Below are 15,506 nucleotides of genomic sequence, written 5' to 3'. Positions count from 1 at the left end.
GTGCCGTATTTACTGCTCCCTAACTCTTGAGAAAGGTTCCTACTCGCCAGATTTCATATGGATGTTCTGGCCGACTGTCTCACAGTTGGCGAAATCTTGAACGCCCTTCACCATCTACCCCAGGGGATCAATGCGACATACGACCAAGCTATGGCTAGAATCGGCAAACTTAGTGCCAACCGCCAACGAGCTGTGAAGCGGCTTCTGCTGTGGATTTCATATGCTGAGAGGCCACTGACCATTCAGGAGCTAGAGCATGCCACTGCAGTGTCTCGTGGTGTCCATGAGATTCGGACCGAGCACGTTCTGAGTGCAAAGGTTCTCACCTCTATGAGTGCTGGGCTAGTCATTATTGACGAAAACGAGAACGTTCGCTTAACGCACAAAACAGCTGAGAGCTATTTCTTGGAAAAGCGATCTGACCTTTTCCCCGACGGTGATATCGAAATTGCAGAATGCTGCCTGGCCTACCTCCAGTTGACTGCATTCGAATCAGGACCTTGTTCTGGGCCGAACGAAGCGGACGAATTCGATGCCCGTCTGAAAGTGTACCCATTCTTTGGATATGCATCCCTCTATTGGGGCGTGCATGCACAGCGTTGCAAATCGGATCTCGTCACACCTCAGGCATTGATGTTCCTCCGAAACAGGATGCTCTTGGAAGCCTCCGTTCAGGCTCTTTGGTACACCGATATAGCTTCCTATGACAGCTGGGATGTCTCTGGAGGTGTTGATGCTCTTCACCTAGCGTCTTTTTTTGGCCTTAACAAGATTGTATCGGGCTTATTGGATGAGGGTGCGGACGTGAATGCGCGCGATTCTCTAGGTACACCCTCTCTCACATATGTTTGCTTCAAAGGCTACCTCGATGTTGCAAACACCTTACTTGAAGCCGGCGCATCAGCGAATATTGTTGATGATCGAGGATCCACAGCGCTGCATCGCAGTGTCAAAGGGCGGTATATCGAATTGACACGCAGGCTCGTCCAAGAAAAAGATGTCGCAATCAATGCTTGGTATACCTCATGGTCGAACTGGACACCCCTGATCATTGCTTGCTATTACGATGATGTCGACTTGGTAAAAATCCTCCTCTCCAGGGCCGACATCGACCCTAACCTAGCCTCGCCTACCGCGAGGTGGAATCCTCTGCTCCTAGCCGCCGATATGGACCATCAGGGAAGTGTCGAAGCCCTGCTTCAGCACCCAAAAGTAGACAAAAACTATCAGGATATCGCAGGTTACACGGCAATCCACTATGCTGCGTTGTCCGGAAACGTCGGGAGCGTGAAGGCACTCCTCAATGGAGGAGTCGATACCGAAATTCAAGATGATCAAGGAGGGCGGCCAATCCAACGTGCAATCGACTACGACCAATTTGCCACAGTGAAGTTGCTGCTCGATCACCCAGTCGAGTGGAATTTTCGGGACGTCTTAGGAAGGACCGTGTTCCATGCTGCGGCTATCAATGACTGCACTCAAATCCTCCGACTGCTCCTTGAGACTTGTAAAGATATTGACATAGACGCACAGGGAGATAGCGGAGAAACTGCGCTCCATGATGCAGCTCGTTGTGGATACCTCGAGACAACCAAGGTCTTACTAGAATTCGGCGCTCGCACCGACGTCCTCAACAAGGGAGGTCGGACTCCAGTTCGCGCAGCTAAGGATGCTGGCCATACCGATGTCCTTGAGATCCTCCGTGTAGCACGTGAGAGGGAGAGGGAGCTGGACAAACAACACGAAGTTCATTCTCTCTGCAAAGCAGACACGTTCGCTTCCAAGTCTGAAGTTCCACTCTCTAACGCCGTTGAGCAGGAAGACATTGAAACTCTACGAGTCCGGATTAGTCGAACCGATCCGGATGAATTGAATGCTTACAGCCCCGATACGAAGGACACGCCGCTCCACATGGCTTGTCAACGAAGAGGAGTCGAAATCGTAAATATGCTTCTTGAAGCTGGTGCCTTTGTCGACCCTATGGATGCTTTCTACCGGACCCCATTGACCATCGCTTGCCAAAAAGGAGAACCCAATATCGTTCAAGCCCTTGTCAAATATGGTGCTGACGTCAATGTAACCAAATTCGATGATCGACCTCCTTGGGAAATCGCTCTCCAGAATGGAGGCTCAAAAGCTGCCATCTTTCTCCTTTCTCAGCCACAAACGCAAATCAGCAGCACAAGCGGTCAGCTGCACAAAGCTCTTGGCTGGGCTGCTGCGTTCGGCAATCTACAAGCATGTAAAAGACTTGTGGGAGCAGGTGCCCCCATCCAGCTAAAGAATGCAAACGGAATGACGCCCCTTCAAGTTGCGAAGAGCTGGGAAAATGAAGAAGTCGAGAAATTCCTGTTCGAAGCTGCCACAAAGATAAAGTCGTCACCCTCACCAAGTCCTGAAGTACCCACAATCGACACTTTCCAGGTGGGTGAGAAGCGTGACGAGGGGGGGCAGGAAGGGATTGGACATCCACCCAGACGGTCTCCGACATCCAAGAAAGAGTTCTTGGACTTGGCTAAGCCTGGAATCCTGCAAGACGAGAATATATCTACGGGGGCTGCCTTACTATCACTGGAAAAGGTGGGTGCGAAATCGCTCTGGTCATCGCCCACCTTAGGTATGGCATTGGGGTTGCTCGCCATAGTTTTAGCATTGATGTCATCGTTTAGGATGTCGTGTCGAGCTTTTGGTTGATGGTTGGGAAACAGATTCGAGTAGGTAGCATGGACCATAGTGGCGGTCACCCCTCCCGAACCACCAGCTCGGGATTTTCATGAGAGAACACGTGAAGCTTTCTTTCGAAATTTCTTCGGTACAACCCCTCATCAGATCAATGTACCCACCCGCAATTCCATCAACTTTCCGTTCTCCACTATGCAGCTTCTTGATCTACCTATTGATCTCATTTGTTTAATCATTTCAGCTCTGGAAGGTGAATCCACTACGCTCTTGCATCTCGCACTCAGTTGCTGCGCCTTTTACGGTGTCGCAGGAAACCTCATACCTAGACACGTCTACTTGAGGCTTCCAAAAATGTTCGCTTTGTTCCAGAAATCCATGGAAAGGACCCCGCAGCGTAATCTCAAAGTTCATTCACTCGAAGTTTGGTGCAGCTTCAAGTATAAATATCTCCGCCGCTTCATTAATCTCAAAGTCATCAAAATACACTGTCACTCTTACGAGTTCAAGCCAGAGGAACTGTTCGCTCTCCTCACCTCACCCAAGGTGGCATTCAGGGATCGATTGGAGGCAATTGAGATTCCCTACCTAGATATTGATAGGATTGCTGCTCTTCTTATTTTACCCAGGTTAAGCTACCTCAGATGCAATGCCCGTGGAGCCAATCAAGGAGCGAGGGATTTTCCAGATGCTGGACCCATTTCACCTGTTTTGAAACATTTGGACCTTGTCGACGGAAACTTCTCTGATATCGATCTTGCCCGCATTGTCTCATGCACCCCTTCCCTCCAAACAATCAGATGCAATGTGCCATACACGAGCAAGCCAAATACAATCAACCAATGCAGATCGTACTCCTTTCCGTTGAACACATTTGCGAATACACGTCGCGGTATTATTAAAGGGGTGATCTTATGCTGGGATTTGCTTAGGTTATATAGCCAGAGAGGATAAAGCTTAATTAGGCAGAGCTTACTTTGAGATGTATCTAGCGGTTATTAAAGTTAGACTGGAATCGAGTATAACGACCCTCCCTGCGTGCTGAGATAACACATGAAGGGTACTTTAACTTTAAGCAGCTCAAAGCGTGTGGGCACGACGAATATTACTATCATTCTACATAGTGAGCTATAGCGACATTGTTGAGGCACAAGCGGAAAGGAAAGCGTGGTCTGAAGTGCTAAAGGTTCTGCGCCTGTGCTGGCAGATGCAAAAAGGACGCGGAAAAGTTAGGTGGAAGTTCTGAGCTCGAAATTGAAGCAATGGGATTAGGAAATTACATTCTCTATTCTTAGTCTTTGATACTGCTCGCGACTAGCATCTGATCATGTAACATCAACAAAAACAATTCCCACTGCCGTGTCACCAGAACAGAGAGCCCTAGAATCCTTGAGACTACCCTAGCATGCTCAAACACTTACGCTTCCACTAGCTACACTGGCCTTCTCCTCAGTCGTCACAGCGGCTTCCTTCTTTCGTCGCCAGAATAGCACAAATGCAAGTATACCACAAATCGCGACGACACCAAGCATCACCATTGCACCAATCACACCAGCCATCGCATTCGACATACCACCTTTGCTCTTCTCCGCTACTGACGTTGGCACTGTCCTATACAGTGCACAAAAGTCATCGGGGCTATTGCATGTCTGGCACCATTGCTCGGCATTCGTAATCGCTCGACTCTTCATCTGTGTGACAAACTCCGGCCAAGGAGTTGTGTTCTCCGAGCGCCCGAACAGCGGAAAGGTATCGAGTGAGCCAGCGGAGCCATTGTGGAAGAGGAATCGCACACTGAGTGCGTTAACGTCCGAGGGGAAGGCCGTGGTATTCTCAGGCGTGAAGAGCTCGAATGCCATAGTAGAGGCGTAGTCCGGCAGGCCGTAGAAGTTGGTGCTGGCCGAGATCAGATTTGAGAGTCCAAAAAAGGCGAGGAAGCTATCGTAGCTGCCGGCTAATAGCGAGAATTTGAGTTTACCCTTGGTTGTGACGGTTTGGTTTAGTTGGTTAAGGATGGCACCGGTCAGGGTCTTGCCACCTATTGATCGGGCAGGTTGGCTAGCGTTGAAGTTGTATGCGAACTCGGCGCTGTCAGCGAGTGTGCGAAGTTGGAACAACTCTTCGGAAGTGATGTTTCTTGGAATGGAACTGTTGTGGATATTCGCGACATTGATTAAATCAAAGATATCAAAGGCCTTTGCATAGGTCATTTTCTGGGGCGTGTAATCGTAAACACCTTTGAGGAAGTCCCAGAATCCAGCGTAGAAGGCCTTGGTCGACTCCAGCTTGGCCTGGAATTCGGTGCTGTTCTCAAAGCTTTCGGATGCGTTCGTCAGGGCTGGACAGGCATCGTCACCCTTGAGCCAGATAGTGTCCGGAGAGTTGGCATCGGCTCCGTGCAGGAAGACGTATTGATATCCATTGAGAGGATTCTGAGTCGCCGTCCCATTGTTGAGCGTTTGGGTGGCCAGCTTCGGACTGACGCCCCCCAAGGGCGGGTAGAATCCTTGAAGGAATGCCGTTGCAGTGTTAATAAGGACCGATTGATCTGGTGCAGAGGCGTATATCTGAGAAGGGACATATTTGTCCTCTGAGATGTTGAAGATCCGCCGAGGAGAGGCCGACGAGAGATAGCGACTACGGTAGCTACTTCCAACCTGGAAATTCTGCTCAAATCCAAGACTCGTCAAGCCATATCCGCTATAGTGCTTAGAAGTACCTATCCACCAGTTACCTAAATCTCGTCTTAGCGAGTTAAGGATTTAACGCACGATCGCCATGGCGGGTAAAGACGAGGACGCCATGAACTGTCTCCGCAATAGATGGAGAAGCTATGCCACCGAGTAGCACAAGAAGTGATCCGCTGACAAGCATCATGGGTCTTAAGAGGACGAAATGGAAGTGCCAACCCACAGGGAAACCTCGATTCTTTATCTTCGTGGGCCATCCACTATCGATTCTTTTAATTTGCTTTTTCTACCGAGAGCGGGGATTCACCGACTTGGCGACGCGGCCCAGTGGTTAGTTCCGGTTCCCGCGGAGAAGAAATATGACAGAGTATTAACCCGTGGATTTCCGGCTCACATGCATCTCCGCAATCCGAGCTATCAAGGAATAATCACGTTCGCTGTGTGGGTTTAGCAGTATCATAACGTTGTTATTTTTTTGTTATTTTTTGTTATTTTTCCTTCGTTTTCCTTCGTCGCGCATCTTATCAAACTAGCAAGCGGAATATGATCCTCCTCTAAGGCGAAATCAAGTGGCTTATCTATAAGCAGGGTGGTAAGGATAGAAGGAAGGTGTCACATTCCTGATACAGAAATCTTCCTTCCTTAAGCTACAAAGGCTCCTACTGCCTTTACTATAGCACCTACCGTCTTTACTGTAGCCTCTGCTGTTATTGCTATAGCCCTTGCTACCTTTGCTATTATAGATGTAAATAAATACTCAATAGTAAAGCACCTAAACTATAATATAATGTACTTTACTTTATTAGCTTTTTATATAGCTATATAATTATTAAACTTTTGTTTACAATAGTTATAACGTATTCCACGACCAAGCTAGCTAACATGAAATACATAGAAAATTGTACTTAATAAGTGTAAGGACAGAGCTCTGTGCCCCTGCGCCAACACAACTAAAAGGTGCGAATAATCAACCAACAGTTAATTTACGTACAGAATAGTATATATACCTGTCGCGCGTAAGGAGCGTTGTACAGGCCGCTTCTAGCCTTACAGTGCATTATCATCCTTTGTAAGGACTGGCGGCTTTACATAAAACACATAAGTTTCTCAGTGTGTCCAACCGTTAGTACACCTAATAGTACAGTACTGCAGTACACCGATTTTGGTCACGTATGTACGTACAGGGCATCTACTTAGTATACTGTACTATACATAAGGCTGCTGTACTAACTGTTTACAGTAGTTATATAGGATTTTTAGTAGTTTTAGGCAGTTAAAGGCAGGTTGCTAAGGGCTAGAGGGCTTGTGTTTAGAGATTAATGTGGAGAATACTGTTAGTGCGTGTTTTATTAGCAATCTTCTAACAAATTTAGCAACTATGCTATCTACCTTATTCTTTTGCCTATTATAATGTCCTAATTTTTATCTTAATTAATAACACAGTTATCTTAGCGTGTTACTACTTTACAGGCTCTATCCTTGTAGGCCTTATCCTTATAAGCTTTATCCTTACATGCCTTATCTAGCTGTTCTGCTACCTAGATATATCATGCTGCCTTATCCTAACACTTAAAGAAGGCCTACATAACCTTACCTAGCCTATCTAGGCTGTCCTTGCGTAAAGCAACTCCTTTAAAGCATATGCAAGATACCTAGGCTAAGGAGCACCTAAATAATGCCTGCTATAATGTTAGAATTGCCTTTAAGATTAATATTACCCTTAATTTCCTATTAATTCTAGCAACTTTATGTAAGTGCAAGCAGTGCTTCTTACAGGCTAAGAAGACTATTACAATAGAGAGGAATTAACTATTAGCGTTAATAATAGAGAAATTAGTTACATAACATTGCTGTTACTAGTAAGATTAATAACTGTAGATCTTACAAGGGGTATTATAACTTCTTAATTAGGTATAGTCTTTAGCTTTAGCGCAATTACTTTATAATACTTTAGTTACTGTATCTAAACTGTACACTAATGTTATCTCCTCTGTACAGTTAGTTAGTAACAGCTGACTCTTCTGTAACTGTACTATACAACCTCTAAAAGGCTCTGTAACTAACGGTTGGACACACTGAAGTTTCTTACTTTTTTATAAGTAAAGCATAGCTCTACTATCACATAACCTAACTAAAGAATATAGTTAGCCTATTAAGAATAACTAGAACAACACATTACTAGCATATTATATAAAAAAAATGAGAATTATAGAAAGATAATAAATTAAAAAAAGGCTAGAGCATTTATAACTAAGGTAACACTTACCTTATAAGCTATTAACAGTGTGTGGCACAGCTAGAAGTAGGGTATTAGGATAGTAACTATCTAAAAGAGGAGAGTAAGTGTTATAAATTAAGAAGTAATAGCTGTAGTAACTAAGCAGATGTTGCTAGAAGCATGTAAATGTCTAAAGGACTAGCATATTAGAAACATAATAATGCGTAGGGCAGCTTATGTTACAACTTATGTAACAAGCAGACGCAGCTAAAAGAGTAGACGTAAGCTTAGCGTTGCAACTACAGACGCAGCTAAAAGAGTTAACATAAGCTTAGCAGTAACTAAGCTAAGAAACAAAGGGATATATAAGAGTTATAGATCTCCTTGTTAAATTGTCTTTTTTTTATATTTAAATTACTATACCTATAGATTATCCAACTACTGTATAATTATTTAATAGAGCTATTACGTGAGCTTTCTTGCACGCTATATAGCTAGTACAGAAGAATCAATTGTCTCTTAACTTCTACCCTCCTCCTTAGATTAGTCCCTCAACTAGCTTCCCCTGTCGCCGTCACAGTTGATTAAAAGGTTGGTGACCCTACTAGTAGCTAAAGATCCTTGTAGGTTAAGAGTAGCATCCTTTTTAAGACTGTTATGCTTAGCGGGACTAAATCTAGGCCACGGTGTCGCACGTGTCTCACGCGATATCATACCCATGTACTGCACTATTCACTCATTAGGCATAGCTCCTATCTCGTACAGTATATAGTCAGCTCAGAGCTCTATCAAGCTCCTCAGACCTTACAATACACTTGTTCAATCCACCTTGTTTGGATCTCGCTCCCTTGTTGAGTCGTTTGCCATATGCCCCCTCCTCAGCTCATGCAAGACACGGAACAGGGAGTGGCTCGAATCTGAGACACTAGTTATCCAAGATTCGGGCCAATACATGGCTTGCTTAGGCATGCTCAGTGTAAGGCCGGATGTCACAGAACAGGCCAGTATGGCCTGACCTGACCTGTTTGGAGGTCACATGAACTGTGCTTCGTATATTAGCATGAATCCTGACAAGCGAAGCGTAGCAGCGATTCGTCTCTCTTACAATACACTCCTATTTCTCCGAAACCTTGCTCTCAGTGCTATCCGTGCTACCTACTATCCCATCTTTACACTCAGGCTGCCAAGACCTGCTCAGGCTTGTACAGCCACAAGCTCAAGTTACTTAGTCATTGCTTAGTTTTAAACCCTTATATGCTCAGGTTCGAAACCATAAATAGACTTTAGTGAGGTTAGTTTTCCCCTAAGAGTACCACGCGTACACGGGATGCGTGGCCACGTGTTGGATGCGTTCCTGGTACGAAGAATTAATTAGTGTTGGAAGGGTTTAATAGTGGTGGAATCGCGCTTATTCTTATAGCTACAAGGGCAGTGGCCTGGATAGGGATTGAGGATCGCGAGTTTAACGATGTTGCTGAGTGGTTTGGGAACGGACGAGGAGATAGTGGAAAGGCAAGCGGCAAGAGCGAAGATTAGGGGTAGCAGCGGGATTTCCTGGGTCCTGAGATGCGCCTATTTGATATAGCGTAACTAGGCGGCCTTTTTTCTTCCTCCGTTGTAGCTAAGCTACACATTTGTGAAACCTGCCTATGTACTACCTAATGCCACCTAATGTGGAACATGGAAGGGCATTTTAGGACAGGATTTTGCATCCTATTGATTCTCTCACTCTCTCCAATAACAGAGTTAACATATGGACTTCAATCTGGTTAGGTTCCACATTATGTGATAACATGCCGTAAGTAGGTAGGCAGTATCTATAAGCACGTGATCCGCTGGCCTTCCAAGGTTGGTAGGTATAACATCGGAGCCACTAACCTCTAACTATCGCTGAATCAACCGTGAAAATTCGTAACCTAGGATCTGGGATTCTTGCATCCTACAGACAAACGTCGGACCCGACAACCTCTAATTGTGCTTAAATCAATCATGGAAGTTCGGTACCGAGAATCTCGGACACCCGCATCCCAGCGGCAAACAGTGCTAGGTAGCAACGCGACCGACCGAACTCGCCTTTTCGTGGGGCCGAAGATCCTGCGTTAGTCTTGATGTGGAAGTACATATTCGTGCCTCACACGGCTTTCGGGCTATTAGAACTGAGGAGTATTAAATACTAATAGGGTGGGTGTTACACCCACCTTTACTTCATTCGAGAAAGCATTCGTCCGGCTCAAGGCCTTTCAACCACATCCATTCTCTGTGATCTTTTAATTTACCCACAATGCATGCTGCCTGTGTCTCAACCTGGGGTCATCCTCCCAAATACTCCATCATCGATCTCCAACCACCAACATCCTCACAAGTCCGCATTAAAATCATCGCTGCAGGCTTTCACAACCTTGTCCGCTCTCGAGCAGCAGGAAAGCACTACTCCAACGCCCACAAAAAGCCTCCTCACATTCCTGGGGTTGATGGCGTAGGTACAGTCATGGAGACTGGCGAGTTGGTTTACTTCAATTGCCTGACTGCACCTACGGGGTCGTTTGCGGAAGAAATCAATGTCGAGAAGAAGAATATCGTACCGTTGGCAGCTGGCGCAGACCCGGATATCATTGCTGTGCTAGCGAACCCCGCCATGAGCTCGTGGATGGCGCTCACTGCCCGCGCTGACGTCACCCCAGGCTTGAAATTCAGTGTTGCGATTGTTGGTGCGACGGGTGTAAGCGGGCAGGCTGCGGTGCAAATCTCGAGGGTTATGGGCGCGACAGAAATTGTGGCTATTGGGCGGCCAGGAGCGAAACTAGGGATGGCGAAGGAGTTAGGTGCTACGGAGTTGATTGCTTTGAGTGAGAAGCTAGAAGAGACGGATTTTGTGGCTGCAGCGGACGTAGATGTCGTGCTGGATTATCTTTGGGGGGAGACTGCGAAGGTAGCCTTGTCTGGTATAATCGCGACCAGAGGGAACAAGAGTCAGCGGCTTACTTGGGTCGAGATTGGAGCTGTCACTGGGGATGCGAGTCTAGTTAGTGCTTCGTTGTTGAGGCAGGCGAATGTAGCGATGGTTGGTTGTGGACCAGGAAGTTGGACGTTCCCGCAGTTGGGAAAGGAATTGCCAATGATGTTGGAGGCGATTGTGAAGAATGGGTTAAAAGCAGAATATACAGAGAGGAGGCTTGTGGATGTAGAGAGTTGGTGGAATGAGATAGGGGGGCCGAGGGTTTTGGTTAAGCCATAAAAAATCTGTATCTGAAGGGGTGGACTAAGCAAAGCGCACCTGCAAGACCAAAGCAAATAGATTGGACTAACTAATTAATCACTCAGAATTAAGAGAGAAACAATTAATGAAGGGCATGGTTCTTCTGCACACGATTAACCTCAGGCTTCGTTATCAGAGCTATCTTGCCAAAGTAAGGCCCACTTAAAGTGTGGATCTGGAATCGTTTGACCCCCCCGTAACCTAGTATCCATTTACTTCGTTAGGCTGCATATGATATCATGGAATCAAGAAATCACTGTGTCGTCTAAGAATGTATGTGCATGTGCATGCGTATGTAGCGTAGTCGAATCGGGGTTGGGAAGAGTCCAAAGGTGATCACTTACGCCTTCTAACTCTGTGGAACACGGTTCAGGTAGTTTATATCTATTAAAGTTCCTGTTAGCATTACGGAGATTGTTAATAGGATGCGTAATTAACCGTATATAGTATTTTATAGCTATGTTCGCGTTACCCATGTTCAAATTGGTCCTGCGAACTTGAGATTCAGCATATTAACAAAACATTGGAAGCCTATTCCATGGCAAATGGCCATAGAGGGAATATTTAAGTGCCCCCTTCCCAAATCTAGACTTTGAAGTACGGTTTCTTTCGTATGAGGGCTAGGACGAAGAATGATAGGCTAGGTTGAACAAGTGGGTGTGATTTTACTCTAACAGTAGATTCTCACTATATCCCTCAGTACATCATTCTCACCTTCCTAACATCGTCCATATTCTCTATGCTTGTGAATGCCTGATAAGCATCTTCGGCCTTGGGCTCTCCAATTGCTAGTGCAACTTGCTCCATGAACTTCTTCAGCTCGGTATCCGTAAGCGGGTTTTCGATGCTTCCTTTCGCGTGTTCAATATGCTTTTCTACTTCCGTCCTATTATTGAACTGCACTGTTACACAAGCAGCATCTGTCGGCACCGAATTGTCCTCAGTAACATTGATCTTCTTCCGCATGTCAACCACCCCCTTGTTCCTCACCACCTCATCCGTGAATCGGGATGGAGTGGCATCTCCATAAAGCAGGCCAACAGCCGCGGCATGGAATATACTGAATTTCTCTTCCATGCCTGTCTGTGGATTGGTTTTTCCTGTCAGGACCATGACTTCCGGGTCCACGCGCAACTCTACGCTCTTGATGTTATCAATGGAGAGGCCTTTTCCATGTGTCTCATTGCTGAGTTGGATAGCCCCGTCAATCGTCGGATGCATGAAAATTCCGCAGGAAAATGGCTTGAAGGTGTTCTTCTCAATCTCCCATATCTTCCCCAGTTGATCAAAATATGCGGTAGCGGTTTCACGAGCACTGACGACGTGCAGCCACCCATGTTTTGCTTCAAGACCCTGGAGGGAACTTATATACCCATCCTTAGCCAACAATGCCACCATACCTCCTTGTGCCACGCGTCCGACATGAAAAGACTTGGTATCCGAGCCAAAGAACTCCTGCATGCCCACAACTTGTGTTACCGCCAAGCCAATTGCATGTTGCATGCATGTGGTATCTAATCCGAGGAGCTTGCCAACTGCAACAGCGGCTCTGACAGATCCAACAGTGGATGTAATATGCCGTCCAACGTCGTAATGTTCTGGCTAGACTGACAAGTTGAGTTTACATTCCGCTTCAAGTTTATACAGAGTCAATTATGCATAAATATTTAATTGTATTAAATTAAGTGCAGGTGTACCCAGGCAGGTGGGAGGTTTCCGTCAAAAGATTGGTCGGCAATCACGTGATTGTCTGCATTTCAAGGTTTTAAGGTTCACATCGAAATCGAGTGGCAGAGACTCCATTCTATGCTCTACATCGGCATACTAATCCCAGATCTATGGAATCGTGGGAAGGGAAAAGAAAATTGTCCAGACAATAACACCTGAGCTACCTGTCCTTCTCACCTTCCCGTCTAGTGCCTACGCTCCAGCCTACTCATGGCAGACTTCTGATAAGGACATACCTTTAGTAGTACTTAGGATTGCTAGGGTCCGTCAGGTCAAAGATAACCGACGAATGCGGCTTCGCACCTCCACGATTCGCAAACTCTGTAGGAAAGTTAATGCTCCTGTTGAAGTGCAAGCTCCCATCCGGCAAGATATCAATCCACTGGGCCTTGAAATCTGCCGGTGTATTCACCACCCCAATATCCCCCGTTTGCACAAAGTAATCCGTAACCAGCAAGTTCTTCTTGTCGGGAGAGACCTTAACGTAATGCGGACCAACGATGCCTTGGTCCTGATCGGGATTGTCGAGACGCTTAACCGCGTTAAGGTTGGAGATGTCAAGGGCTGCGACGTGGTTTCCGAGGGTGAGGGTGAAATACGCGAACTTTCCGTCGTCGGTAATGTCGGAATAGATGGCGAGGTTGTCGCGGGCTTTGGGACCGAGGTCGTAGAGGAGCTCGGCGATGCCTTGTTGGCCTTGGGCGTTTTTGCGGAATGGATAGATGATCCAGACTTGGCCGGGGCCGACGGCGGTAGCGAGAGCGGCTGATTCAGGGTTGCCAGGGATGAACTTGACGTCTTGAATGCCTTGGCCGTTGGGGATCGTGATAGTAGAGATGATTTTGCGACTATCGAGCTCCCAGAGACGGAGGGTATTAGCGCGCTGGATGCCGAGCGCAGAGGCTGGCTTGAGGATGGTGACTGGAACGACGAAGTCGGAGGTTAGGATTATCTTCTTGTTCCAGTCCACAGATAGACCATGGGGGGAGAATTGTTCGCCAAGGATGTTAAGGGTGGAGGACACATCTTCAGGCCACTCATGAATGATGTTGAAGTTGGCATCGGTCTCGACAAGGCGCCCGGGAGACGAACCTACAGCGGCTGTGGCAAAGGTCAACAGCCTATAGGAGTAGAATCTTGTACAAGTAGCACTCACAGCCCATGTAGGTGATGAAAAAGCCTCCGTCAGGCTTAGCGCGGATCTCATCAGTGATGGATGATAAAAGAGCTCGGTTGCTCTTTTTGAATTTTGGCTGGTAAGGGTTGGTGGTATCGAAGTAGTACGCAGTATCCTTACTTGTAAGTACAAATATCCTGACTACCAATGATGGAATCTTACCTGAGTCTTCAAGAGGGAAAGGAGGCCACCCCCAACGAGAGTTTTGCCATCCAACGAGGGCCCAAGATGATGAGGACTATTGCCACTAGAAGGGACATCAGTGACCCAGAGGAGTGTCCCAAAAGTATCATCATCGAGGCTGTAGGTGGCAAGGAAATCCTTGTGCTGATTGTCGCCAGCCGCCGTCCAGAAGTATCCAATCTTCTTGGGCTTGATGGACTGGTTTCCAACAAAAGGAGGACTTTCCAAAGGAGGTGTTGGGACTTGCAAGATTGGCAGCGGTGGAGCATTGCTTGAGAGAGGCTCCGTAACCCCAGGAATAGTCGGAATCAGAGGGGGGAGACTCAGAGCAGTAGCCATGCTGGCCAGAATCGCAGGCACCAAAGCTTTCGTATGCATGGTGATAAAGAAGCTAGAGAGAATTCGAAAGTCTTTGAGCAAATTATGAGTAAGTTGTTGTTAGATCACCAGGCTACGGCGCTCATACTTATACATGCTCTCCTCTCTGTCCGTTTCGTCCTCGTCTCTTCTCAATTTCCAACTTTCCCTTCTCATAGCAACTTTCTGAGCATCTTAATTTCTTGGAGAACTGGCGTGGATGGTGTCATCAAGCCGCGAATTGACAGAAAATATTGAACTAGTGTTGAGTTCACCGAATCGATCGACAGGGGAATGAAGTTCATTCATCATACCGCCGACTTCAAGAACACGAAATCCGGCAAATGGGTAACCCGACGCAGGTTAAACCACAAATCAAGCAAAAGAGTGGCAATACACCCTACCAAGCCTCGTGGAGATGGCCGGTATGCACTTTGCCTTCGCCTAGATTCGGATGTGAATGAGTCTCGTGTCACTATCACGGCAGGTAGCGATCCTGCGTATTCCATTTTGGGGTTTAGGATGGGCACTAAGATATTAAGAGTAGATTTTGACTGGCATTTCGGCGTGGCCGTGGTTCTTGGAGAGTGGAATTGTGGGATCGGCATTGAAACTACCCGTAAGGTTGTGGGTTCGTGGGTTCAAATTTGGTATATGCCAAGTCGATGAGGACTTCGTAGCGTGGGAGCAAACAAGGTGACAACCTCAGCTCCGATTAGCAGATCAGCTGTTAAGTAATCCATTTGGGAACTGCTTTTCATACTAGAAAGCTGGAGAGGTTCATAGTTTTCAGATTCACCCAAAAGAACGTCTGTTCCTCGAACGAGTAGGGAGGAACATGCCTTCGGAGTGTCCCGCACAGATTCAGTGCGCAAACCCTATCCCGCACAAATATACAATCATGTTGCAGGCTTTCAGAGACGGCGTACGATCAAGGGTCATTGTCATAGCTTGGCGCAGATGCTTACTCCGCCCCTCGGGCTTTCCAATCAAAATCCCACAGGATGCTGCAATACCCGGCTAGCAAAGAGTACGCACCTCGATCAGATCTTGTTCTCCCGTGCCCTCTGTTAAGCTTAAATCCTGGGTGCAGATCACCCACAAGCTTAGCATAGCTTGGGGTGCGAAATTCCGATTGCGGGGACGATCGACAATATCAACACCATAATGCCAAGCATCGCGACATGCGCCACGAGAATGGCGAACGTTTGGTCGCCG

The 15,506-nt window shown here is 46.8% G+C and overlaps 4 protein-coding genes across 4 annotated transcripts; 1 reads left to right on the top strand and 3 right to left on the bottom strand.

The window, feature by feature from the left end:
- Positions 1-3,949: 3,949 nt before the first annotated feature.
- Positions 3,950-5,553, bottom strand: BDR25DRAFT_295886 (phosphoglycerate mutase-like protein; the record flags this gene model as incomplete). Its single annotated transcript, XM_033688876.1, has 2 exons — positions 3,950-5,398; positions 5,451-5,553. The coding sequence occupies 2 exons, from the start codon at positions 5,551-5,553 to the stop codon at positions 4,089-4,091; spliced, it is 1,413 nt and encodes a 470-aa protein (XP_033541916.1). The 3' UTR covers positions 3,950-4,088.
- Positions 5,554-9,808: 4,255 nt separating this feature from the next.
- BDR25DRAFT_306913 (GroES-like protein) lies at positions 9,809-10,894 on the top strand. The gene has a single exon (XM_033690740.1). The coding sequence runs from the start codon at positions 9,869-9,871 to the stop codon at positions 10,820-10,822; it is 954 nt and encodes a 317-aa protein (XP_033541915.1). The 5' UTR covers positions 9,809-9,868; the 3' UTR covers positions 10,823-10,894.
- A 645-nt stretch (positions 10,895-11,539) lies between these two features.
- Positions 11,540-12,445, bottom strand: BDR25DRAFT_241095 (2-methylcitrate dehydratase PrpD; the record flags this gene model as incomplete). The annotated part of the gene is made up of 1 exon (XM_033685731.1): positions 11,540-12,445. A coding segment is annotated over one exon (906 nt), but the record flags the coding sequence as incomplete, so codon positions are not given.
- Positions 12,446-12,809: 364 nt separating this feature from the next.
- BDR25DRAFT_240865 (uncharacterized protein) lies at positions 12,810-14,309 on the bottom strand (the record flags this gene model as incomplete). Its single annotated transcript, XM_033685721.1, has 3 exons — positions 12,810-13,672; positions 13,728-13,863; positions 13,911-14,309. The coding sequence occupies 3 exons, from the start codon at positions 14,307-14,309 to the stop codon at positions 12,810-12,812; spliced, it is 1,398 nt and encodes a 465-aa protein (XP_033541913.1).
- Between the last annotated feature and the right edge of the window lie 1,197 nt (positions 14,310-15,506).

This window comes from Lindgomyces ingoldianus (genome assembly GCF_010093535.1).
Source record: "Lindgomyces ingoldianus strain ATCC 200398 unplaced genomic scaffold BDR25scaffold_41, whole genome shotgun sequence".
NCBI lineage: Eukaryota > Fungi > Ascomycota > Dothideomycetes > Pleosporales > Lindgomycetaceae > Lindgomyces > Lindgomyces ingoldianus.
This window is presented reverse-complemented; position numbering and strand designations above follow the sequence as displayed.

Coding starts and splice junctions, on each gene's coding strand:
- BDR25DRAFT_306913 (XM_033690740.1), top strand. CDS start 9,869: ATGCATGCTGCCTGTGTCTCAACCTGGGGTCATCCTCCCAAATACTCC.